The sequence below is a fragment of the Mustela erminea genome, chromosome 20, assembly GCF_009829155.1.
Source record: "Mustela erminea isolate mMusErm1 chromosome 20, mMusErm1.Pri, whole genome shotgun sequence".
NCBI classification, from domain to species: domain Eukaryota; kingdom Metazoa; phylum Chordata; class Mammalia; order Carnivora; family Mustelidae; genus Mustela; species Mustela erminea.
The window spans coordinates 1587634-1610150 of NC_045633.1; the positions used below are offsets into that span (position 1 = coordinate 1587634).

Below are 22517 nucleotides of genomic sequence, written 5' to 3' on the forward strand. Positions count from 1 at the left end.
TACAGAGCAACAGGGATGCGTCCGGTGCTCCACGGTTCTACCCCCATCCTCTCCAGCTTAGACAAAGGACACATGACACAACGTCCCTCGCTATTCACAGAACAGTTTATTGAACCTACCTCACCCAGCAGGCCCCGGGGCCCCTCCTGACCAGGGGAAGGGTCAGTCTGGCGCGCGGCTGGGCTGCAGCCCGTGCCCTGGGGAGGGGCAGCAGCAGTAGCAGGCGACAACGCCGGCCAGTGCAGCCTTCAGTGGAGTCTGAGTTGAGTCCAGACTCAGCTCCACTTCAGGTTCTTGTCCTCCTCGGTCATCGCCGGCGTCTCGGTGACCAGGCCAGTGCCAATGGTCCGGTTGCCATCGCGCAGGGTGAAACGCTGGCCTTTTTCTAAGATCATGGGCTGCCGCAAGATAAGGCTGACCTTCAGGTCCTCCCCGGGCATGGCAAGCTCCTGGCGGGGGCAAAGAGCGGGTTCATGCACGGCCCTCAGGGCAGCCGTCCACCTGTTCGCTGCCTACCAAAGTTCCAAGTTAAGGAATGAACGTGCACTACACTGAAACGCAACAGGGAGATGCTTTCTGGAGACCCCAGCTGCCGGACAGATGCACGCCCATGTGAAGACAGGAAAGAACTTGTGACGGGCACTCCTAATGCTCACTCTTGAAAACAAAGTCAAGGAACCCATGGGTCATGCAGTTTTCTTAGTCACAAAACTTCCTGAGCCACCGTGTTCGATGGAACTCTCAACTGGGAGACTCCTCTTCTGGGAGAGCTTTCTGTGGGTGAACTAACACGGGCTGTTTGTTCCCTACTTCAGCCCCGGGAATACTAGGTGGAGACTCCCTCCCCCAAACCCACCCAGCCAGACCTTTCCGCCACTAGCTTCACGGGACCAGTCACCGAACAGACGGCCTCTTCCACCCCGTCACGTTCCCTGTGCCCAGCATTACCTTCCCTGGCGGCAGGATGACCCGGCAGGCCATGTCCCAGGTCAGGGAGAACATGACCGGCATGAAGTGGGACACAAAAGGCTTGTGGCGGCCGCCCTCCTCCTTGCTGAGGATGTACACCTGGAGAGACAACGAGGGTCAAGCTGTGCCCGCTGGGCACGCTGCCTCTGCACGCCACGGTCCGGCTCCGCGCCGCCCATCACCTGGAGCCCTCACCTGTGCCTCCACCTTCTGGTGCGGCTGGATGGACCCGGGCTTGGCCATGACCAGGCCACGCCTCAGGTCCTCTCGCTTCAAGCCCCGGACCAGGGCTCCAAGGTTGTCGCCTGCCTCTGCCCTCTCCAGACTCTTGTGGAACATCTCAATGCCTAGGAGGAAAGAGGCGAGACCAGGGAGGAGGAGCTGGGGCAGAGGGAGGGCGCAAAGGATCTGCGAAGGGAGACCCCGAAGCCAGCCCCTGGGTCCCAGAGCGTCTTCTCTGTACCTGTCACCACAGACCGAATGTTCTTGCTGTGTCCCAGGAACTCACACTCATCTCCCTTCTTCAAAATGCCACGCTCCAGTGTACCGGTCACCACCGTGCCCCGGCCTGGAAAGAAAGGACAGGAAGTACATGAGGGACACTGGGTCGGGCCATATAGCCAGAGACGCGTGCACGTGAACCCGGGCCTCACCAGGAATGGAGTAAATGGACTCCACAGGCAGCAGGAAAGGCTTCTCCAGGTCTCGGGTGGGTACTGGGATGTAAGTGTCCACGGCATCCAGCAGCTTCTGCACAGACTTCACGCCTAGCTCAGGGTCACGTTGCTACGGGGGAGGTGACAGGACTCTGAAGTTGTCATTCTGCTCCTCTTACTAAGAGACACTCCCCAGGCTCGGAGCAGAACTCTGGATGCCCATCCAGCCCCATCCTCTGCCAGTAACAGCCCCTGCGGGACCCCGCCTTCACCTCAAGGGCACAGAGGGCAGAGCCTACGATGACCGGGGTCTCCTCCCCTTTGTAGCCAAACTCCGTGAGCAGTTCCCGGATCTCCAGCTCCACCAGCTCCACCATCTCGGAGTCCTGGACAGCGTCCGCCTTGTTCACGTACACCACGACATGCTCTACTCCGATCTGCGGACGGCAAGGAGGAAGACGCGGTGTCCTCCGCCGACCAGCTCCCCACGCTTCCTCTCTCCACCCTCCCTGGGCTCCGAGTACCTGTCTGGCCAGTAACAGGTGCTCTCGGGTCTGGGGCATCGGGCCGTCATTGGCCGCCACCACCAGGATGCAGCCATCGAGGGGGGCGGTGCCCGTGATCATATTCTGGGGAGGACAGAAAGCAGCGGGGTTCCAGGACCTTCCTCGCCGGCTCCCCGCCACCCCCTGCGGGCGGCCAAGCCCCGACCTCCGCGACCTCCACGCGTGCACCCCGAGTGTCCCAACTTCTCCACAAACCCCACACTTCCCCGGCCCGGCCGCCAGCACGTCCTCACCTTAACGTAGTCCGCATGACCCGGGCAGTCCGTGTGGGCGTAGTGGCGGGCCGCGGTGCTGTACTCCACGTGGGCCGCATTGATCGTGATCCCGCGGGCGCGCTCCTCGGGGGCGTTGTCAATCTCCTCGTATCTCTTAAATCTGGCTCCCCCTCCCTCTGCTAAAACTGCGGGGAAGGGGCGCAGCCTCGCAGGGACGTCCCGAGGGAGGCGGCCCGCACCCGGCCCTCCCGCGACTGGGCCGACCGGGGCTGGGAGAACCCGGGTCCGAAGCCTCCCAGTCCGGCCCTGCGACTTGCCGAGGACAAAGCCTCTGCTTCCAGGCCACGAGCCAGGCCGGAAAGAGGCCCCTGGGGCTCCCCAGCTCCTGCGCGCCGGAGCCCGTCCCGTCCGGGGAAGGGGCTTCCCGCACCGTCCGGCCCGCCGACCCTCCCCCCGCTTACTCTTGGTGATGGCCGCGGTCAGAGTGGTCTTGCCGTGGTCCACGTGGCCGATGGTGCCCACGTTCACGTGCGGCTTGTCGCGCACGTACGTCTTCTTGGCCTCCGCGGCCAGCCCCCGGCACAAGCCGGGCAGCGCCGGGGCCCGCGGCGGCCGCAGGAGGCCCCGCAGCAGCGGGGCTGGCCCGGTCCCGAGACCTGCCGGGGCAGAGGCCAGCAGTCAGGGCGCGGGCCCGAGCCGGCCGCCCGCGCCGACGCCCACGCGGCCCCGCGCCGCCAGCCGTCCCCGCCCTCTCACCGCTCAGGAGGGGCGTCGCGCGCAGCAGGGCGGCGGCCGCCATGGTGGTCGCCCTCGCGCCCCGCGCACCCGGCCCCGGCGCCCTCGCGTGCGAGGAGGAAAGGGCACGGGCGGCTGGAGGTCATTTCCGGCGGAAGTGACGGTCCGCAGGGCACGTCGGGGTCCCTCCAGCCTCCACTCTCGACGGCCGCGTACGACTTCCGGGCGCGCGCCGACGACGCCGACGGAAGGGGCGGGCGTGTCGCGGGGCGGGCAGGGAGGGAGCCGGCTTCCGGCGCGCGCTCGGGCTTCGCGGACGGACGGGCGCAAAGCGGCCGTCTCCGGCGGCGCGGGGCAGTGACGAAGCGCGTCCCGTCGCGCCGCGGCGCCCCGCAGGCTCATGGGCGTTGTAGTTCCCAGCGCGGCGCGTGCGGGCTGCGCCTGGCGTGCGAGGCCGGGAGGGCTAAGCCTGGTTCCGAGGGAGCGGGCCGGCCTCCGGGAGGCCGAGGCTGCGGCCCCGGCGCGGCCTGCGGGGGAGCGTCCGTGCGGTCCGACCCCCGCGCGGGTCTGGCCAGAGATCTGGCGGCCGTGGAGCCGCCGCGGGAGGTATGAGGGGCCCCTGCGGCCAGGCTGAGAGAGACGGGCTTGGGAGCCCCGGGCGAGCGGGCGCCGGTGCGACCCGCCTCTGCGCGGAGCCTCTGTGTCCTGGTCGGCGAAACGGGCCCAGTCGTGGGTACCCTACGGGGGAGACTCTGACGTCCGGCTCCGGGAGGACGTGAGCTGGCACGGAGGCCGGGGGCCTCCGGGTCCCGCACCCCGGGACCCCGAAACACCCACCCCTGGCGCACAGCCTGCGGGACGCGCAGCGTTGCCGTCCACCCCTGGAGCCTCTGTCGCGGCGGACTAAGCGCTAATTCCCTCGCCCGGCGCCCCAGCCAGCCACCCAGTTCTGCAGATGATGCAGAGGGCCCGAGGGTAACGGCCGGCTTCCGGCGCCTGCACGGGCCGCGGAGTCCGTCTCGTCCCTGCCGGGGCCCCGGCACCGAACTCAGGGCGGGGCCCCCGGTGAGTGCGCAGGGCCCTTGTGTCGGCTGAATGAGTGAGTGCGAGGCTAGCACCTGACCTTCAACTCCGACACCCATCGTCTCGTCACCCAGGGGTGAGAACAGCAGCTGCTGAATTTAAGCCCGATTGATCTCTCCCAAACTCATCAGCTCCGGAGATTCCGCGGACGGCATGTGGTTTCAGAGAGATTCCCTAATTCCTCCCTTGGAGGTGATGATTCAGGAGGCTCTGGGCCCAGACAGGGAAATTGTATTTATTTATAACTCACACGGTTTCCCAAGCTCGGAGGAGTTTGGGAAACAGAGCGAGAGCTTAGCATGGATGGGGCTTGGTGCAAACGCTTCGTATTGGTTCACGTGCCACGCGCCCAGTGTTGCCCTGTGTGGCGGGAGCTGGGACTTTCCCCACGCCACAGGTGAGAAAACAGCGTCAGGGTGCTTTAGGAACCCAGAACAACGCAACTCGGAGAAAAGCGTGCACTTGACCACCACCCCATACTGTCATTGCGCTGCCAATTTACTGCTCAAAGAAAAGGAAGAACTTGCTAAGACGTGTGTCCTCCTGGCCTTCCGGCCCGTCATCTCTGCTTAGGAAGGGCTGTGCCATAACTAAAGGTTTTCTTTGTCTTGATCCTGTTCCTCAGGTTCTCCACTCCGGGTGTTTCTTCTGAGACACTATTGGCCACTATGAGAATGTAAGATTTTTGGGGGGTGGTACTGAGCGAATGCTTTCTATTTTAGATGTGCTGTCTTTATTGGAATGTGTATTGTTTGAAACAGAAAACTGGGGTGGCAAATACTGAGATTAGACAATGAGTCAACTTAGGGGCACCTGGGTGGCTCAGTTGGTTAAGCAGCAGCCTTCTGCTCGGGTCATGATCTCGGGGTCCTGAGATGGAGCCCTACATCAGGCTTCCTGCTCAGTGGGGAGTCTGTTTCTCCCTCACCCTCTCCCTCTGCTGCTCCTCCTGCCTCTGCTATCTCGCTCGTGCGCACTCTCAAGTAAATAAATAAAATCTTCTTAAAAATATTAATAAATAAATAATAAGTCTATTTAAGAAGCGGCATGTGGTAGATAATATTATGGGAATATAAACATATGGCAGATTTGGAGGCAGGTGGTTCACGAATGACTGAAGTTGGAGAAACCCAGCTCTCAGAAGAGTCCGAACAGAGAAGATTTTTTTGTAGAGTTGTTGCTGTTGACTGTAGTATCATCTGTAATCGAAGTCTTTTTTTTTTTTTTTTTAAGATTTTATTTATTTGACAGATCACAAGTGTGCGGAGAAGCAGGCAGGCAGGGGGTGGGGGGGAAGCAGGCTCCCCGCTGAGCAGAGAGCCCGATGTGGGACTCGATCCCAGGACCGTGAGATCATGACCTGAGCTGAAGGTAGAGGCTTAGCCCACTGAGCCACCCAGGCGCCCCAGTAGCTGGAAGTCTTGATTTAGACAACAGAATTTCCATTGGCTGGTTTACACAGAAGAAGGATTTGTTTAGGGGTTTGAGTTAGCTTACAGAAGTGTGGGATGGGCCAGAGAAACCGCTCCCAAGCCATGGAACTGATCTGATGTGGGAAGAAAAGTGGGGTTCCCGCCACCGCCACCACCACCAAACACCAAGGGCCAGGCCTTAGACTCATCCGCGACACCTACTGCTCATGGCACTGAAGCCGCTTCTGCCTCCAGAAGGTGGCCTTCCCTCCCTCCCAACCCTCCGGCCCCCAAAGCCAGGCAGATTCAAAGCCTCCCTTGAATGCATCTGACTGGAGAAGCCTAGATCGTCCTGTGTCCGTATCGGTATCAGAGGAGCCTAAGAGAGGCCGCGTAACTTTAACTTTGGGAGAGCAGACGTGCTAGCGGGGATTCAGCCACAGGGAATACAGACGTCCAGCATGTGGCTTGTGGGAGCATCAGTTTGGCACGGCCGCTAGTGAGGTAGCAATAGGGTGGGCTCAGAGTTGCCGAGACTTGTGGGCAGTGCCAGGAGAAAAAGGAAGGCCGGCTGCTGGAGAAACCTAGCAGGTGGGGTGGCAGGGCCGGCGGGCGGACGACAAAGGAACTGGGAAACAATCAGGACTCGAGGAGGCTGTGAGTTTGCTTGGAGAAAGGGATTTCTCTTTCAGACATGCATTTTGAGTGACTGTAGTTAAAGACATGTTCTTGGTGCAGAATCTGGAACTCTTTAAAAAGAGGCTGTTGAACTGAAATGGGTCCCCCCCAGCAGTCTGTGAGCTCCTGCTTAACACCCATGTTTCCATCTTCCTACGGACGGGGCCCTGATTTTGTTCAAGGTGGTCCTTTCCCCAGTGCCGGGAATAAATCCTGACAGGCCTCGTCTACTTCTGGTGGGCCTAGTCTCCTTGCCAGGGGCTTTGTTTAGGGTTGAGTGTGTGACTTCTTTGGGGTCCATGATGGGTCAGCAATGATCTACTTTGGGGGCTTCCGGGAAAGGGGCTCTCGCCCTCCAGGAGACACCAAAGAGATGGGCTGCCTTCTGACTCTGGGTGTGGCTGGGTCTGGATGCAAAGCCTGCAGCTTCTGCCTGTCATGTCTGATCAGTGATGAAGCCAAAAGCCAGAAGAGGGCAAAACAGAGGAGTTTAGAAGACCGGACTCCTTACGCCAGACTGTCGCGGTCGCCTGTTTGCATCCAGATACCTCCTAAAAGAGAACCTGTCCCGTGGCACTGAATACCCTAAGACGTATTTCTTGGTTTCACTTGTCTGAGACCGAGTGGCCTGAGTGGGACCAGGACTGGACTTCCTTTATGTCTGTATCCTCTGCCTGGGCCACTGTCGGGCTCTGTATGATTGTGCCTGAACTACTAATGAGCCTTCCAAATCGAAGCGTGCCGCCAAGTGGTGTTACAGACCTAACGTCCAAAACGGGACCCTCATTCTCTTCCAGGCTCTGCTTCCACCTCCGAATAAGCAGTGCTGCCTTTCTCCCTCCCCTCAACCCTGGTGTCTGATCCACTTACGCAGTCCTGCTGGTTTGCTGTCCAAAGTATGTCTTGGATGTCATTGTTTGTCTGTCTCCACTGCTGACCCTGTGGCCCAGTCTGGGATTTTCTATCACCTAGGCTAGCTCACAGCCTCTACAGGGGCTCTCCCAGCTCCGGTTCTTCTCAATACCGCAAACCCATGCCCGCACAGTAGTCAAGATCAGCCCTGAAAATGTGGATCAGAGGGCCACCTGGCCGGCTCAGTCCGTAGAGCATGCAACTTTTTTTTTTTTAAGATTTTTAATTTTTATTTATTTGAGAGCAAGAGAGCATGAGCCAGGGGATTGGAGGGAGGAAGGAGCAGGAGTGGGAGAAGCAGGGTCCTCACTCGATCCCCGGACTCTGGGACCATGACCTGAGTCAAAGGCAGACACTTAACCAACAGAGCCACCCAAGCACCCCAAGCATGTGACTCTCGATCTTAGGGTTGTGAAATTGAGGTTCTCATTGGGTGTAGAGATTAATGAAATAAATAGATAAATAAAAATAAAGATTACCTTTCAATTTGTAATTAATTAGTTAAGCTTGGATCAGAAGTTGACATGCACGCGCGCGTGCGCACACGCACACACACACACACACACACACACCCCTCCCGTGACTCCGTACTACACTTAGAATAAAACCCCAACTCCTACTTTAAATGGGCAAACCGTATGCAGGGGAATTCTACCTTGTAAAGCTGTTCTATAAAAATCCAGACTCCTCCCTGCGGCCCACCTCTTTGACCTCATCCAGTATGATTCTCCCCTTACTCGCTGCCAACCACGGCGGCCATTGTGGTCTGCAAACATCCCCCAGTTGTTTCTACCTCAGGATCTTTGTAGATGCTCTTCCCTCTCCCTGGCCTGTTCTTCCTTGTAGCCTTTCCCAGAGCTGTTTGTCCCATCATTCAGCCCCACCTCCGATATCAGTGTCACCTCTTCTATCTAAAGTAGCCCCCCCGTCACCCTCTCCTCACTGGTCCTCTTTGGTTTTCCTCATAGCACCTAAAAAAATTTTTTTAAGATTTTATTTATTTGACAGAGGCAGAGAGAGAGAGAGAGGAGGAAGCAGGCTCCCTGCTGAGCAGAGAGCTCTACTCTCTCTCTATTCTGGGGGCTCTGTTCTGAGACCCTGAGATCATGAACTGAGCCAAAGGCAGAGGCTTAACCCATTGAGCCACCCAGGTGCCCCGGGAGCACCTAAATTTCTAAAATTACCTTATTATCGTACCAGCTTGTTGGCTGGTTTGTGGGGTTGTTGCTGTTCCCGGTCTCACCAGGTCATGGCAGTAAGAGCTTGTTTTTGTGAGTCTGAGCAGGGCCTAACCAACACTCCGGTGGAGAAGGATTGGTTGAAGGAATTATGTGCTGAATTATCTCAGTTGAGCCTATGCGTCGGGCTTGTTAAGTATCCTGATGTTTTCAGTGGAAAGCCAATTTTGTATTCACAATCACGTTGAAAATAAAGGTGAACCCCCGTAACTTTTGAAGTCTCTGCTGTATCATCTATAAAATGGGGATTGGAGTGAGGAAGTTAAACTTGATGATTTTCTAGGATTTCTTGCTGCTCTTCAGAGGATGGGGTCTGGCGTCTTTGACATGAGCACTAGGCTGGTCAGCAACTTAGTAGCTGGGGCACTAGGGCTCAGGACGTTGTCCTCGAGGCCCTCAACGGACGCGCTGGAAGCTCCAGGGCGGTCTTCGCTCTTCCCTCACGAGCCAGCCTTGGCAGTGTCTCCTCAGAAGTCTCACCGGCTACTGTCCTTGCTGCTAACCCCACCGTAGTGCCCGGGCCAGGTCAGCACCAGCCCGTCCTGGACCACAGCCCCAGTCTCCTCTCTGCTTCCCTCGCCACCTGCCCCCGTGCCAGCCCTGGATTCGGGGCAGGGGATCCTGACCAAAGCACCAAAGCTGGATTTGACATCCCAGAAGACGAAAGAGGAGAAATCCCCATCTCTTGGGGATGGAGTGGGGTGAGCCTCCAGGAAAATCCCACAAGCAACCACTTCCCCTTCTGCCAGAGACCCCGGTTATCCTCTGAAGAGCTGCCTCTGCTGTGCTCCGCCCATCCCGGTCTCCACGACTGGCCTCTGAGCCAGGGTTCACCAGTCAGCAAACTCTATCCCCTGTGATCACACTTGGTGAGTACTAGTGTACTCAAGTTCAGTTCCGCCACTGAGGGCCCGAAGTTAACTCAGACCCCACAGGTTAAGGGCTCAGTCCCCCCCAGACGGCCCCCATTTCAGAGGAGAGGTGCAAGTGGGGAACCCCGTCATCTTCGCTTCTGACCAACCTGCTCCAGATCAGGGAGTTTCCCGTGACCCCGCAACCCCCTCAGGTGTGATAATTTGCTAGAACAACTCACAGAATGCAGAACACTATACGTATGATAACAGTTAGCGTCGAGAATACAAGTCAGGAACAGCTCAACGAAGAGACACAGAGTGAGGTTTGGGAGACCCGCTTTCCTGTTTTAGGCGTGACTGATTACGTCATCGCCACGTGACTGAACTCAATTTCTGGATCCCCCTCCTCTCCCTGGACAAGCAGCTCAAAATCCCAACCCTCGGGCGTGCCTGGCTGGCTCAGTCAGAAGAACATGTGGCTTTTGGTCTGGGGGTTGGGAGTTCAAGCCCCGTGATAGGTGTAGAGATTAACATACATGCATGCATAAATCTTTTTAAAAATCCCAACCCTCTGTATTATGCTGAGCATAATAAGTCAATCAGAGAAAGACAATTATCATATGATCTCCCTGATAGGAAGAATTTGAGAGGCAACGTGGGGGGCTTGGGGGTTAGGGAAGGAAGAAACGAAACAAGATGGGATCGGGAGGGAGACACACCATAAGAGACTCAATCTCACAAAACAAACTGAGGGTCGCTGGGGGGAGGGGGAGGGATAAGGAGGCGGCTGACGGACACAGGGGAGGGTGTGTGCTATGGTGAGTGCTGTGAAATGTACAGACCCGGCGATTCACAGACCTGTACCCCTCGGGCTAATAATACACTATATGTCAATAAATAAATAATAAAATAAAAACCGCAACCCTCTAGTCACCAGGATAGTCTTTCTGGTGACCAGCCCTTATCCTGAAGCTGTCTACGGGCTTGCCATTAGTGACCTCATGAGCTAAAACTTGGGTGGGATTTAAAGGGCACTTCTATCACTTGGTAACTTCCAAGTACTTTCAAAGTTATGCGCCAGGAAGCGGAGACAAAAACCAAGTTCTTCATTATGCCGGGCGACCCAGGCAGAGCTGATGAGACTCAGTCCTGTTGTGTTTGCCAGAGCCATCGGGAAGGCTATGATCTTTCCCACGACGACTGTGGAGCTAGTAGGGTGTATGCTTGGGGCTGCTGCTAGCCATCTTGCCACCTGTGAGGGGACAATCTGGAAAGCAGAGCTGAGAGACCGAGACCACGTTCAAACGCCCGAAGTCATTCTACCTCTGGGTTTTCAATTCTGTGAGCCAGAAAGCGCCCCCTCTTTTCACGCTGAAGCTCCCCTACATTGGGAGTGGTTGAAGGGTTTCATTACTGAGAGCTAAAAGCATCCTGTCACATACCCTGTTCCTGAGAAGCAAGTATTTCTCCCTTTTACGTTAATACTTTGGCTTAACGTGGGTCCTGGATCCCACCATTCCCACCTTCCCCAAACCTCCCTCCTTCCAACAGGATCCTCTCTACTGGCTCCGCCCCTGTAGACCTCCCTCGTGATCAGGTCTCCCTCAGGCCAGCTCTCCGTACTCGTCCTCCGGTTCCCTCACCTTCCATTTATTCCTCAGCCCACTACCATTTGGCTTCTGCTTCTACCACTTCCTTGTTTTTTTTTTAAGATTTTATTTATTTATTTGACAGACAGAGATCACAAGTAGGCAGAGAGGCAGGCAGAGAGAGAGGAGGAAGCAGGCTCCCTGCTGAGCACAGAGCCCATTGCGGGGCTCGATCCCAGGACCCTGAGATCATGACCTGAGCTGAAGGCAGAGGCTTTAACCCACTGAGCCACCCAGGCGCCCCTTCTACCACTTCCTTAAAACCACTCTCACCATAGGGCGCCTGGGTGGCTCAATTGGTTAAGCATCTGCTTTCGGCTCGGGTCATGGTCCCAGGGTCCTGGCATCAAGCCCCGCATCGGGCTCTGCTCAGCGGGGAGCCTGCTTCTCCCTCTCCCCCTGCTTGTGTTCCCTCTCTCGCTGTGTCTCTGTCAAATAAACAAAATCTTTAAACAGCTACTCACTAAAGTCCCTAAACAGTGTTAGTTGATAGGGATAGAAGCAGAAAAATATTCACCTTTAGCCCAGAAGGCTGAGCTAAAGCCTGCGTAGCTCTGATAAGGATCAAATACGTGCTGGCTGCTACACTGTAAAGGGTCTCATGACTGTCTGTATGTGTCACCGATAGTTAACATCCAACTGAACGATAAGCACCAGAGGAATCTTGCGAAAGCAGTTTTACAGGCAGAAATTCGAAGAAAACATTTACGATCTAATATTCCCCGCATGTCCCCTCCACTTTGAACACGATCCATATAACCACCAGCTTCATACAGCAAAGCTAAGGCTCTTTCTGCCCATGAGTCTTGTCGCCATGCAACAATAAATGCACTTCTTGGCACCAAAAACATCTCAAGAATGTTTTTTTTTTTTGAACGTCCACTCGCGACCCCACAGCATCAGTCACCGATGTTTTAAAACAGGAGGCAGCGGCAATGCCACGGATCCCTTTATAATCATTTGCTCGTGAGGTGTCTGACCAAGTGCCCCCACGCGCATGCTCTGTACTCCCATACCCCATTGTCTTTGTGGTGTGGTTCCTCTTCCAACGCAGTGTCCAGATTTCTTTATTTTTCTGGTTTCGAGGGATGCCCTCAGACTCCAGGAAGCTTTGTCTTGATGAACTGACATCTCCAGGAGTGTCGCTTGGTGAACAGCTAAGGCTTGTAGGTATAGGGAATGCCCCGCTCCCTTGTTTCTGGACAAATCTTTCGTCTAGAGCTCCCCTGTAGGATCAAGTTGAACTTCTCTTTGCCTGGAATCACTCGTTTGGTTTTCTCTCCTTCCCTCTCCTGCTTCTCCCACTCTTACCGATTTCTTCTGGCAGCACTGTTTGATGAAGTCACTTGCACACACGTCATCTCCAGGTCTGCTTCTGGGAAACCTGACCCAAGACATCATCTCAGCACTTTCTACTCCTCATTGGCTGCCTACCTGATAAGCGTGGATTGTTTTCCAGAATTAGGTCCTGGGCCCTATTCCTTCTACAGATAATTGCCTGGACAATCTCGATCATGTCCATGGTTTCAACCAGTAGCTTCAACTCTCACTTCTGATCCTCCCCAAACTGTTTTATGCAGCTCACACTGCAGCTATCTCTGCTGGACAGCTCGGCTAGCTGCCCACAGACCGCCCCTGCTCTAACACAGTAGTCACTCGCCACATGTGGCTATTTTAATTAATTCAAGTTTAAATCCCTAGTCCCACCAGCACATTTCAAGTGCCCAGGAGCTACCATCCTGGAGCGTGTCAACACAGAACATCTGTTTTATTGGACAGCTTAGACGCATCTCCAAACCTAACTCATCAACCCCAGACTGTGGCCTTCCTCTAGTCCCCACTGTGTCTCTCTCTTAGAAACTGGGCGGAAATCACAGAAACTGGAAACTACAGAGAAAGGGTGTGTAAGGGCTTCAGGGAGGCGGGAGGGGGCCACAGAATTAGAGTCTTTTTCACGAAGATCTTCCCCCGAACTGGGAAGATGGATGGACAAAATGTTGACGAAGACCTTAACAAAGGCCATCTGAGAGCGATCTGAGACCGGTTAGCAGGGGAGAGCGCGGGAGGAGGGCTGCCTGGGCCACAACCTGCCCTCCTCAGTGACATTTCCGACTCCACCGGGCAGCCTCGGCCCTGAGCCACCGTGCTTGGGCGAGTCGGGGCATTTATCCGTGTCCAGTCTGTCGTGTTCCCGGAGGAGGATCTGATCGAAGCCAACCAGCCGGGGTCAGGTCTGGACATTTTACTGCAAGAAACCTCGGAACAGCAGCAGGTCCCTTCTTGAATTCGAAGCTGCTAGGACTTGGGGTGGCGCCACGGAGAGCCGTGTGGCCACTGGGACGGGCCTCCCTGCCGGTGCCGCCAGGCGCGCGGGCAAGGAGGGGCTGGAGCAGGGGAAGCAGAGGCCCCGCACAGCCCCGGGCTGGTCATTCGCCAGCTCCCGAGAACGCTCGATCGGCTCCTTTCCAACTGCTGCAGCCAAGACTCCCCTATCCCTTCGGGCGGCTGCAGCCGGGTCGCTGGCCGGCCGTCCGGACCTCCTCGTGCTCACGGAGTCCACGACCGTCTACATGTCCGCATGCGGCCGCGACGCCCTCACGGGTCCGCGCCGTGCGCCCACCGGCCCCGACGTCCCCAGGCCGGCGTGACCGCCTTCTCTCCGCCTTCCCTTCCCGTCTCGGACGAAGCCTCCGGGACCGCCAGCGCCTCCGCTCAGAGACGCCAAGGTCGCCGGTTCAGGCTCCGCCTCTTCGCGGGGCCTCCCCCAAGGTCAGGGCGTCGTTCCCGGCGCGGCTCGCGGGGGGCGGCGCCCCGCGAACCCCTCGGCCGCGGGGCCCGGCGCTCAGGCGGCGGCGCGCCCCGCACAGGGGCTCCCGCTCTCGCTGGTGTCGGCCCCGGGGGCCACTCGGGCCCACGACGGGGGGCGTCGGCACTCGACCCCCTCAGCGGGCGTCTCTTCGCCGGGCTGTCTCCGGGACGGCACCTGGGGGGTCCCCTTGCCGCGGTGGCCCCGGCGGCCCCTCTGAGGCGCCGCCGCAGCGACCCCTGAGCCCCCCGAGACCCCCCGGCGGCGGCCGCCCCGAGGCTTCGCGCGGCCCGGGCGGCGGGCGGAAGTGAGTGAGGGGCCCTTCCCTCCCGCCGCTCTTCTCTATGGTCGCTTCCTGCGGTGACGGGAACAGGGGTCCCGGCGCCTGCGCAGACGCGGCCTGCGCGCCAGCCGCGGAGGGCGGGGGGAGGGGCAGGAGCGGGCGCTGCCGCCGCCGCCGGAGCCGACCGCGGGGACCGAGATGCAGGTGGGACCGGAACCGGAACCCCCCTCGTCAAGTACCTCTTCCCTCCTCGCGACCCGGCCCCGGCGCCTGGGAGTCTGGGTGGGGGCGGGCGTAGGGGGGCGGCAGAGGCAGGAGGGGGCTCGGCCCCGCAGAGTGCGGCGGACCCGGCTGCTGCCGAGGCGCTTGCGGCCCCGGGGAATGGGCGGGTCGAGCGTGTCCGGGCAGTAGGGTCGGGTCGGAGTGCACGGACCACCGGGCCCGGGGGGTCCGAGCCGGGAGCGGAGCCTGCACCCTCCACCACCCGCCCTTCGGGAGATTTCAGAACTGAGCCAGGAGGCAGGTGCACCGGGAAGATGGGTCTGGGTCCTGCTTGGCAGGAGAGAAACTGAGTCACCAGCTCGGGAGCCGCAGGGTCAGCGGGCCAGCCGGGGGCTGGGTCTGCCTGTGGTGCAGAGGGTGGGGTGGGCCTGTGTGAGCCGCGGTGGCCTCTGCCTGGAGATCGGTCTCTGCTGTGTCTGCACCTCTTGGCTCGGGTCCCCTGTGTTCCATGACTCTTGCATCTCTTGGCTTCTCGTTGGTGGGGAACGGTCCCTGCGGTGGGAGCCATCTGAATGGGTAGGGTCTAGGCCAGGGAGGCAGGGCACGGGTCGCTGGTTGTCGGTCTGAGCATACGGCTGAGGATCGCGGAGCCTTCCCTGAGCTGCCCTCGCCCCCGTCCGTCCACCCCCCCCCCAGTCCGGGTCCCAGTCATCTTCCAGTGTACTATGGGGGAGGAACCCTAACAAAAGAGCCATGGGTGGTAAATGTCATGCCCCGCTCTGCCACTTGCTAGTTGTAAGATCTTGGGAAGCCTCCTCTGCTTTCACTGCTCTCTCGGAAGAATCGGAACCCATAAAGATAGTATTAACGGCGGTGGTTCATTGTGTGCTTACTTTGTGTCGAGCCCTGACATGTTCCATTTGATTCCCCCGGTGACTCTAGGGGTGAGGGATCATTAGCTCCGCTTTACAGCTACAAATCTGCACTTCAGAGAGGACATCCAGTCTGCTCCCGGCCACCCAGCTAATAGGTGGCAGAGCAGGGATTTCATCCCAAGTCCGACTCCAGAGCCCATAGCCTTAACCATCAGGCTAACCAGCCTTTAGGGCACACTCCCCAGTGAAGGAAGAGGAAGTGGAAAAGCTCCCTGTTATGTCTTATTTATTTTGTGGCCAACAGAGTCTTGCTCTAGCCCAGCCCATAGCCTTTCCCCGCCTGGTGCTGCTGCCTCTGGGCCCCAGGCTGAAGGGTCCCCAAAGAATCGGACGGTGGCCATCTCGAGGCTCCGTCCCACTGTGACGGTAGAGTGTAGGGGTGCTGGGCCCTGGGGTCTGCCTTCAGGACGAGTGCGGTTTCAATCCATCACGCATCCTGAGGAGCCTCCCTCCTCAGAGCTGGACCTCAGGACCCGTGAGGCAGGGTCTGTAAGCACTACAGGCCTACCTCCCCCGAGAGCTGGGGCAGGGAGGGGCTGTGCCGGAGGCCGGGGCAGCCAGGCCCCGGGGACGAGCGCTATGCAGTGGGCAAAACCGTAGGCTTGGAGTCCAGTTCTGGGCTTCGGTTTCCTCCTCTGTTGTCGAGCTTATTAAAGCCTGTTGCAGGGAAAGGTAAGAACAGCACATGGGAAGCATGTGATAGAGCTTGAAGGACCTGTTTTCGAGAAGGGAGGTGGCGTGCGTGATAAAGGCTCCTTTTTAGAGGAAGGTGCTCCACGGCCGGCCGGCGGTCTGTCACTCCTGGAACCAGAGCCAGGGGGAGTGGGGTTGGGCAGGCAGCAGGGTAGGTGCCGACTGGGGCGTGGGGGGGGCGGGAGGATCTGGGAGAGGGAAGGGGGTGCGGTGTGCTGTTCCCCGTGGCTCTCCGAGGCGTCCTGACCAGAGTGGGGAGTCCGGCTGGGGGTGGGGCTCGGCCCCGCTCCCACCTCAGCAGTGACGGGTGTATGTGCCTCTCTTCCTTCCGCAGCTGCTGCCGCTCACCCCGCGTCTTCTGGTCGCCCCTCCCCACACGCTCCCCCTGTCCGCCTCCTGGGGACCATCATGAATGGCTCCCCGTCCCCGGAGGATGGGGCCTCCCCCTCTCCTCCCCCACTGCCCCCTCCCCCTCCTCCTAGTTGGCGGGAGTTCTGCGAGTCCCATGCCCGGGCTGCTGCCCTGGATTTTGCCCGCCGTTTTCGCCTCTACCTGGCCTCCCACCCTCAGTATGCGGGGCCGGGGGCCGAGGCTGCCTTCTCCCGCCGGTTTGCTGAGCTCTTCCTGCAGCACTTTGAAGCCGAGGTGGCCCGGGCCTCCGGCTCCCTCTCGCCACCCATCCTGGCGCCCCTGAGTCCTGGTGTGGACATCCCGCCGCAGGACCTGTCCCTTGAGAGCTGCAGGGTGGGTGGGCCCCTGGCTGTGTTGGGCCCTTCTCGATCATCCGAGGACCTGGCCGGCCCCCTCCCTTCCTCGGTCTCTTCCTCTTCGACGACCTCCTCGAAGCCGAAGCTCAAGAAACGCTTCTCCCTCCGCTCAGTGGGTCGCTCCGTCCGCGGTTCAGTCCGTGGCATCCTGCAGTGGCGGGGGGCCGCGGACCCTCCCTCCCCAGCGGGGACCCTCGAGACCTCATCGGGCCCCCCGGTCCTGGGTGGAAACAGCAACTCCAACTCCTCTGGGGGGGCCGGGACCGTTGGCAGGGGACCGGTTAGTGACGGAACATCCCCTGGGGACCGATGGACTCACCGATTCGAGCGGCTGAGACTCAGTCGGGGCGGGGGGGCCTTGAAGGACGGAGCAGGGACGGTGCAGAGGGAAGAGCTGCTGAATTTCATGGGGGCTGAAGAGGCGGCCCCCGACCCCGCTGGAGTAGGCCGGGGAGGAGGGGCAGCTGGGCCGACCTCAGGGGGAGGAGGGCAGCCTCAGTGGCAGAAGTGTCGCTTGCTGCTCCGGAGTGATGGAGAAGGAAGAGGAGGAAGTCGCCTGGAGTTCTTTGTGCCGCCCAAGGTGAGGCCCCCGGAGGGTGGGGGGCTGGGAGCGGGCGACCGAGCCACCCGCGTGGAACAGCCCCCGGGCTTAGCTTGGCTCGCTCTGGTGGGGTTGGGTTTAGTTCTGCGTCCGTGCTCCCCTGGGTGTGTGGAGCTAGCTCCTGACTCGGGGGGGGGAAGGGGGGGCGGGATTGACAAAGTAGCCTTGAGACCCTTGGTCCGACTCCCTCGGCGTCTCCGGAGGGAGGCACAGGCCCCCCTGCTCACCAGCCTTTGGATCTTGTTCTCGTGCCCCACCCAGGCGTCTCGGCCTCGGCTCAGCATTCCCTGCTCTACCATCACAGACGTGCGGACAACCACGGCCCTGGAGATGCCCGACCGGGAGAACACGTTTGTGGTTAAGGTAGGGGCTCTGGGCTCCTGCCCCCCGGGAGTGCTCGCGCTGGGGAGGGAGCTCCTGGAGCACATGGAAGCCAGGGACCTCACGGGAGGAGGTGCCTGTGGGTCCACTGCCTTGAGAGTGTGTCCCTGGGGCTGTAGCTTCCCTGGGAGGAGGGAAGAGGGGGAGGATGTTCTTGTTCTCATCAGGGGTGGCTTCCGGCCTCTGGACCTGGACGTGGCCTGCGGGCTTCCTCTTGGCCTCGTAGGTGGAAGGCCCCTCAGAATACATCCTGGAGACAGCCGATGCTTTACACGTGAAGGCCTGGGTGTCTGACATCCAGGAATGCCTGAGTCCGGGGTGAGGAACCTGCCTGCTGTCACCGAGGGGACCAGGAGGGGCTGGGGAGCAGCCCTGGGCTGTTCACCTGCTGAGTTTCCTCACCTCTCCCCCCCCCCTCCACAGACCCTGCCCTGCCACCAGTCCCCGCCCCATGACCCTTCCCCTGGCCCCTGGGACCTCATTCCTTACAAGGGAGAACACGGACAGCCTGGAGCTGCCCTGCCTGAATCACTCAGAGAGTCTGCCCAGCCAGGATCTGCTGCTGGGAGCCAGCGAGAGCAATGACCGCCTGTCACAGGGTAAGGATGGAACTCTGCAGGGCTGTGGACCTCAGAGCCCCCCGGCCAGGCTCAGGCCCTCCCTCCCGACTGCGACCGTGCCCCCATTCCTGCCCTTCAGCTGCCCACCCCTTCCCGCCGAACGTCTCACTTTGGTCCAGAACGCGCCACGCCACAGTCGGCCGCTCAGAACCATCCCCGTGCCCACCTGGCGCGAGCCCCACGCCAGTGCCCGCCCGGCCTTGCGTGCCCGGCCTTTCCTCCTCTTCCGCAAGCCTCGAGCAGACCTCCATTCTGGCGGGAGAGAACAGCTCTTCCCCAAGCTTCTGGAACACTTCGTTCACATCTTTGTTTTGCTTTTACTCTGCGTCTCTGTACGTATATTGATGCTATTAGATGGTTTGTTTGTTTTTTTTAATTTTTTAAATTTTTTAAAAACATTTTTATTTATTTATTTGACAGAGAGAGATCACAAGCAGGCACAGAGACAGGCAGAGAGAGAGGGAGGAAGCAGGCTCCCCGCTGAGCAGAGAGCCCGATGCGGGGCTCGATCCCAGGACCCTGAGATCATGACCTGAGCCAAAGGCAGAGGCTTTAACCCGCTGAGCCACCCAGGCGCCCGCTATTAGATGTTTTGACTCTTTACTTCTCGGCCTAACGTGTGCAGGCCCAGTCCCACCCAGCACGCCACAGACCTGCGTCCACGCGGCCCCGCTCACCTTCCAGACGCCAGTATCCCGTTTGTCCGGCTCCTCTGTTCTAGTTTCGGTTTCTTGGTGCTTGGCCTCCTGGCTGTACTCACCAAGTAAACACGTGGACTGAAGGATCTTGGAGCCGAGGTGGACCTCACAGGCCATGGGCTCCATCTCCTTGTTTCCAGGCCCCGCAGGCAGCTAAGACCAAGGAGGGTCAATGGCTTTTCAGCGGCCCCTGACAAAGACCGGGACTGTGCCACTCGCTCCCTACCCCCCCCTTTGCTCTCTGTACCCCACGTGTAGCTACGCCATTCTTGTGGGCTCAGGCCTGCAGACACAGTAGACATTTGGGAATGCCCGGGTGCATTCCCGAGCCTGTGCTAGGTTCTGGGGCAGGACGGAGGAACCCAGAGCCACCCAAGACGCACTTCTTGCCCTCTCTGAGGGCTCCCGGTCTAGTTGAGTTGAGAAGCTCTCACTCCCTCTGAAAAGCAGGACTCCGCAGCGGAGAGCCTGTGCCTGGGGTCCTCTGAGCAGCACAAGCAGGAAGCACCTTGGGAGCTCAGAGGAGGAGGAGCATCGGGGAAGGTGGGACAGACAGGCTTCACCCAGGGGAGGCGACAGAAAAGAACAGGGCTTGGAGGAAGGGTGGGGAGAGCCCTGGAGCTGTGGGAGGGCACGACCGGACCATCAGGCCCCTGCGGTGGGAGGGCAGGACAGGACCATCAGGCCGGTGCGGACGCTCTGGGACTACAGACCAGTCGAGGTGCTCAGGGTGGTTCGATTGGGCCAATTAGTAGCAGGAGGGTCTTTGATGCCTTTGAGCATTGGGGGTTTTGTCCTGTAGGCCGAAAAAGGATGCTTCTTAATACAAGAGTCCTTGAGGGATCATCCGCACGCCCTGCAACAGTTGCTGTCACTTCAGCTGATTCAGAAAGAACAGGGGCCCATTCGGAGCCCGGGGTGACCTCAGTCACTCCACAGCCCCTCAGTGCCTGGAGCCTGTCCGGGGTCGTGGGTCGGAGCGACGGGCGCCTGGCCGAGGAAGGGGGCCGGCGCCTCGGCTCGCTGACTGCCAGCACGCAGGGTAGCGTCTCCGGTTCTCAACTCTGCCCTCCCCCCTCTTTGTTCCAGGGGCCTATGGGGGCCTTGCAGACCGGCCCTCAGCGTCCATCTCCCCCAGCTCCGCCTCCATTGCCGCCTCCCACTTTGACTCCATGGAACTGCTTCCCCCAGAGTTGCCCCCCCGCATCCCCATTGAAGAGGGGCCCCCTGCGGGCACCGTTCACCCCCTCTCAGCCCCCTACCCGCCCCTGGACACTCCGGAAACGGCCGCAGGTACCAGAGGTGAGCGCCCGCGTCTGCCTCCAGGCCCAGGGGCCCGCCTTCCCGAAACTCTGGTCTCAGGATCCTGAGGGATCGGACCCAGGGGAGCGGAAGTGACGGCTGGCGGGAAAGCAAGGCTGCTTCTCTCCCAGGACGGGGGAGGCCTCCCTGACAGCCCGGTTTCCCTCCCTCTCTCCTCCCTGAAGGATCCTTCCTGTTCCAGGGGGAGTCAGAGGGAGGAGAAGGGGACCAGCCCCTCTCAGGGCACCCTTGGTTCCACGGGATGCTCTCTCGACTCAAGGCCGCGCAGCTCGTGCTGGCGGGCGGTGCTGGCTCCCACGGGGTGTTCCTGGTGCGGCAGAGTGAGACGAGGAGGGGCGAGTACGTCCTCACCTTCAACTTCCAGGGCAAGGCCAAGGTGAGTGAGGGAAAGGCTGTGCTCCATGCCCAGAGTTTGCGAGTGGGGCGGGGGGCGCGGGGCCGTCCCGGGGAGGAGGCTTCTGGTAGGGGCAGGGGCGCGGGCTCCTGCTTCACCTTGCTCGCCCTGCCCTCAGCACCTGCGCCTGTCGCTGAACGAGGAGGGTCAGTGCCGGGTCCAGCACTTGTGGTTCCAGTCCATTTTCGATATGCTCGAGCATTTCCGGGTGCACCCCATCCCTCTGGAGTCTGGAGGCTCCAGTGACGTTGTTCTTGTCAGCTATGTCGTGTCCTCCCAGCGGCAGCAGGGTGAGCAGAGCAGGTCTGCAGGGGAGGAGGTGCCCGTGCACCCAAGAAGTGAGGAGGTGTGTGTGCCAGAAAGACGGGGCGGGGGGCTGTGAGGAGGAGAAGCCTCGGAAGGGAGAGCAGGGCAGTGAAGGCTCCTGGGGGTGGGGCTTTCCAAGGGGAAGCAGGACACTGAGCACGTAGGGAGGCAGCGGCTCCGAGCCGGAGCCGGGAGGAAGCTGGGTTGGTGCATCGCCATTCCATCGGACCCTGTGTTCCATCACGCGTGTGTCTCCTGGATTCATCTTCCTCGGCCTCGTCTTTGCCCTTGGTTGCAGTCTTGCCTTGGGCCTGTCCTTCTTGGGGTGCTTGGTTTGATCCCCCGCCCCCCTCCTCCCTTGACGTCTGATGTCCCTGTCTGATCTCTCCCTTTTCCCCACCCCAACGTCCCATCTGTCCCCACGTTGCCCCCTCCCCCCCCCCCCAGGCCGGGAGCAGGCCGGGAGCCATGCAGGGGTGTGCGAGGGAGATCGATGCTACCCCGATGCCTCCTCCACCCTCATGCCCTCCGGAGCGAGTGACTGTGTGTAAGTGTGCTCCTCCTCCACCGCCGCCCATGATCCATCTTCCATGGACTGGGGGGTTGCTCAGGAGACGGGATGTGGGGGAGATAGCACATGGCTCCCGGGGAACAAGTGCAGGGAGGCCGGTCGCAGGAGCCGGCCCCTCCACAGTCTGTCTTCTTACCATTCCTATCTCCAGAACCGAACACCTCCCATGACCCGCCCCAGCCCCCTGAACCCCCTTCATGGACAGATCCCCCACATCCTGGGGCAGAAGAGGCGTCGGGGGCGCCAGAAGTGGCGGCAGCAGCAGCCACAGCAGCCAAAGAGAGGCAAGAGAAAGAGAAAGCGGGCAGTGGAGGGGTCCAGGAAGAGCTGGTCCCCGTGGTTGAGCTGGTCCCCGTGGTTGAATTGGAAGAGGCCGTAGCACCAGGCACCGAGGCCGAGGGAGGCGCTGGATCTGGTGGGGACCCCGGGGCCGCCCCGACGGTGCAGCTCCACCAGTCACCACTAGGGGGCGGCGGAGACGAGGGGGCCCATCCCAGAGCCATTAATAACCAGTACTCCTTCGTGTGACCCCTGCCCCGCTCTTTCTCCACCCCTCTGGCTCCCCGGCGCGAAGCTGGTGAGATCGCGCCGGGTGGGGACCTAGAGCAGCGGTAGGAATCCCCTCCCCACGTGCTTCCTGACCCTTGACGGCCAAGGGCATCCGCGTTGGTACAAGAAGAGGTTCGAGAGCCCTGTTCACTCCCCAGTCCATACACTACAGGTGCCCCATCCCCTGGGCAGGGGATCTGGGCTCCATTACCTCCCTGAGGGGCTCTTCCGGTCAGCCCCACCCCTGGGGGCCATTTCCCCACTCACCACCCCCCAGCCCGAAGCAGGGTGAGGGGGAAGGGCTGTCAGTTACTTTAAGGTGGTTGTTGTTGTTGTTTTAAACAAAATGGAGCAGCATAAATAAATAAAAGGGTTTATCTCAGTTCCATCCGACGGCTGTG

At 59.9% G+C, this 22517-nt stretch overlaps 2 protein-coding genes across 8 annotated transcripts; one reads left to right on the forward strand and one right to left on the reverse strand.

The window, feature by feature from the left end:
- Positions 1-86: 86 nt before the first annotated feature.
- Positions 87-3301, reverse strand: TUFM (Tu translation elongation factor, mitochondrial). Its single transcript, XM_032327434.1, has 10 exons — positions 3163-3301; positions 2868-3062; positions 2425-2591; positions 2150-2254; positions 1898-2062; positions 1623-1755; positions 1433-1537; positions 1165-1316; positions 949-1068; positions 87-449 (listed from the first exon to the last, which is right to left on the reverse strand). The coding sequence occupies exons 1-10, from the start codon at positions 3203-3205 to the stop codon at positions 276-278; spliced, it is 1359 nt and encodes a 452-aa protein (XP_032183325.1). The 5' UTR covers positions 3206-3301; the 3' UTR covers positions 87-275.
- Positions 3302-14158: 10857 nt separating this feature from the next.
- SH2B1 (SH2B adaptor protein 1) lies at positions 14159-22506 on the forward strand. 7 transcript variants are annotated; one of them, XM_032326788.1, is made up of 11 exons: positions 14185-14260; positions 15880-16057; positions 16241-17253; positions 17536-17637; positions 17882-17973; positions 18079-18254; positions 20063-20275; positions 20461-20672; positions 20809-21036; positions 21444-21543; positions 21719-21811. In XM_032326788.1, coding segments are annotated over exons 1-11 (2322 nt in total). In that variant the 5' UTR covers positions 14185-14254; the 3' UTR covers positions 21721-21811. The 7 variants fall into 7 exon arrangements, with proteins under 7 accessions (XP_032182682.1, XP_032182681.1, XP_032182683.1 ...); XM_032326789.1 differs by having other exon boundaries at positions 14186-14260; positions 20809-20980; positions 21719-21846; XM_032326792.1 differs by lacking the exon at positions 20809-21036 and having other exon boundaries at positions 14184-14260.
- The last annotated feature ends 11 nt before the right edge of the window (positions 22507-22517 follow it).

Bases quoted from the DNA above. Each gene is read 5' to 3' on its own strand.
- TUFM (XM_032327434.1), bottom strand. From the start codon at position 3,205: ATGGCGGCCGCCGCCCTGCTGCGCGCGACGCCCCTCCTGAGCG. The intron at 2,063-2,149 runs GTACTCGGAGCC...TGCCGTCCGCAG, and splicing joins ACCTGTTACTGGCCAGACAG to ATCGGAGTAGAGCATGTCGT. The intron at 1,317-1,432 runs GTACAGAGAAGA...CTTTCCTCCTAG, and splicing joins CATTCGGTCTGTGGTGACAG to GCATTGAGATGTTCCACAAG.
- SH2B1 (XM_032326786.1), top strand. The intron at 16,058-16,240 runs GTAGGTGCCGAC...TTCCTTCCGCAG, and splicing joins GGGGTTGGGCAGGCAGCAGG to CTGCTGCCGCTCACCCCGCG. The intron at 20,276-20,460 runs GTGAGCGCCCGC...TCCTCCCTGAAG, and splicing joins AACGGCCGCAGGTACCAGAG to GATCCTTCCTGTTCCAGGGG.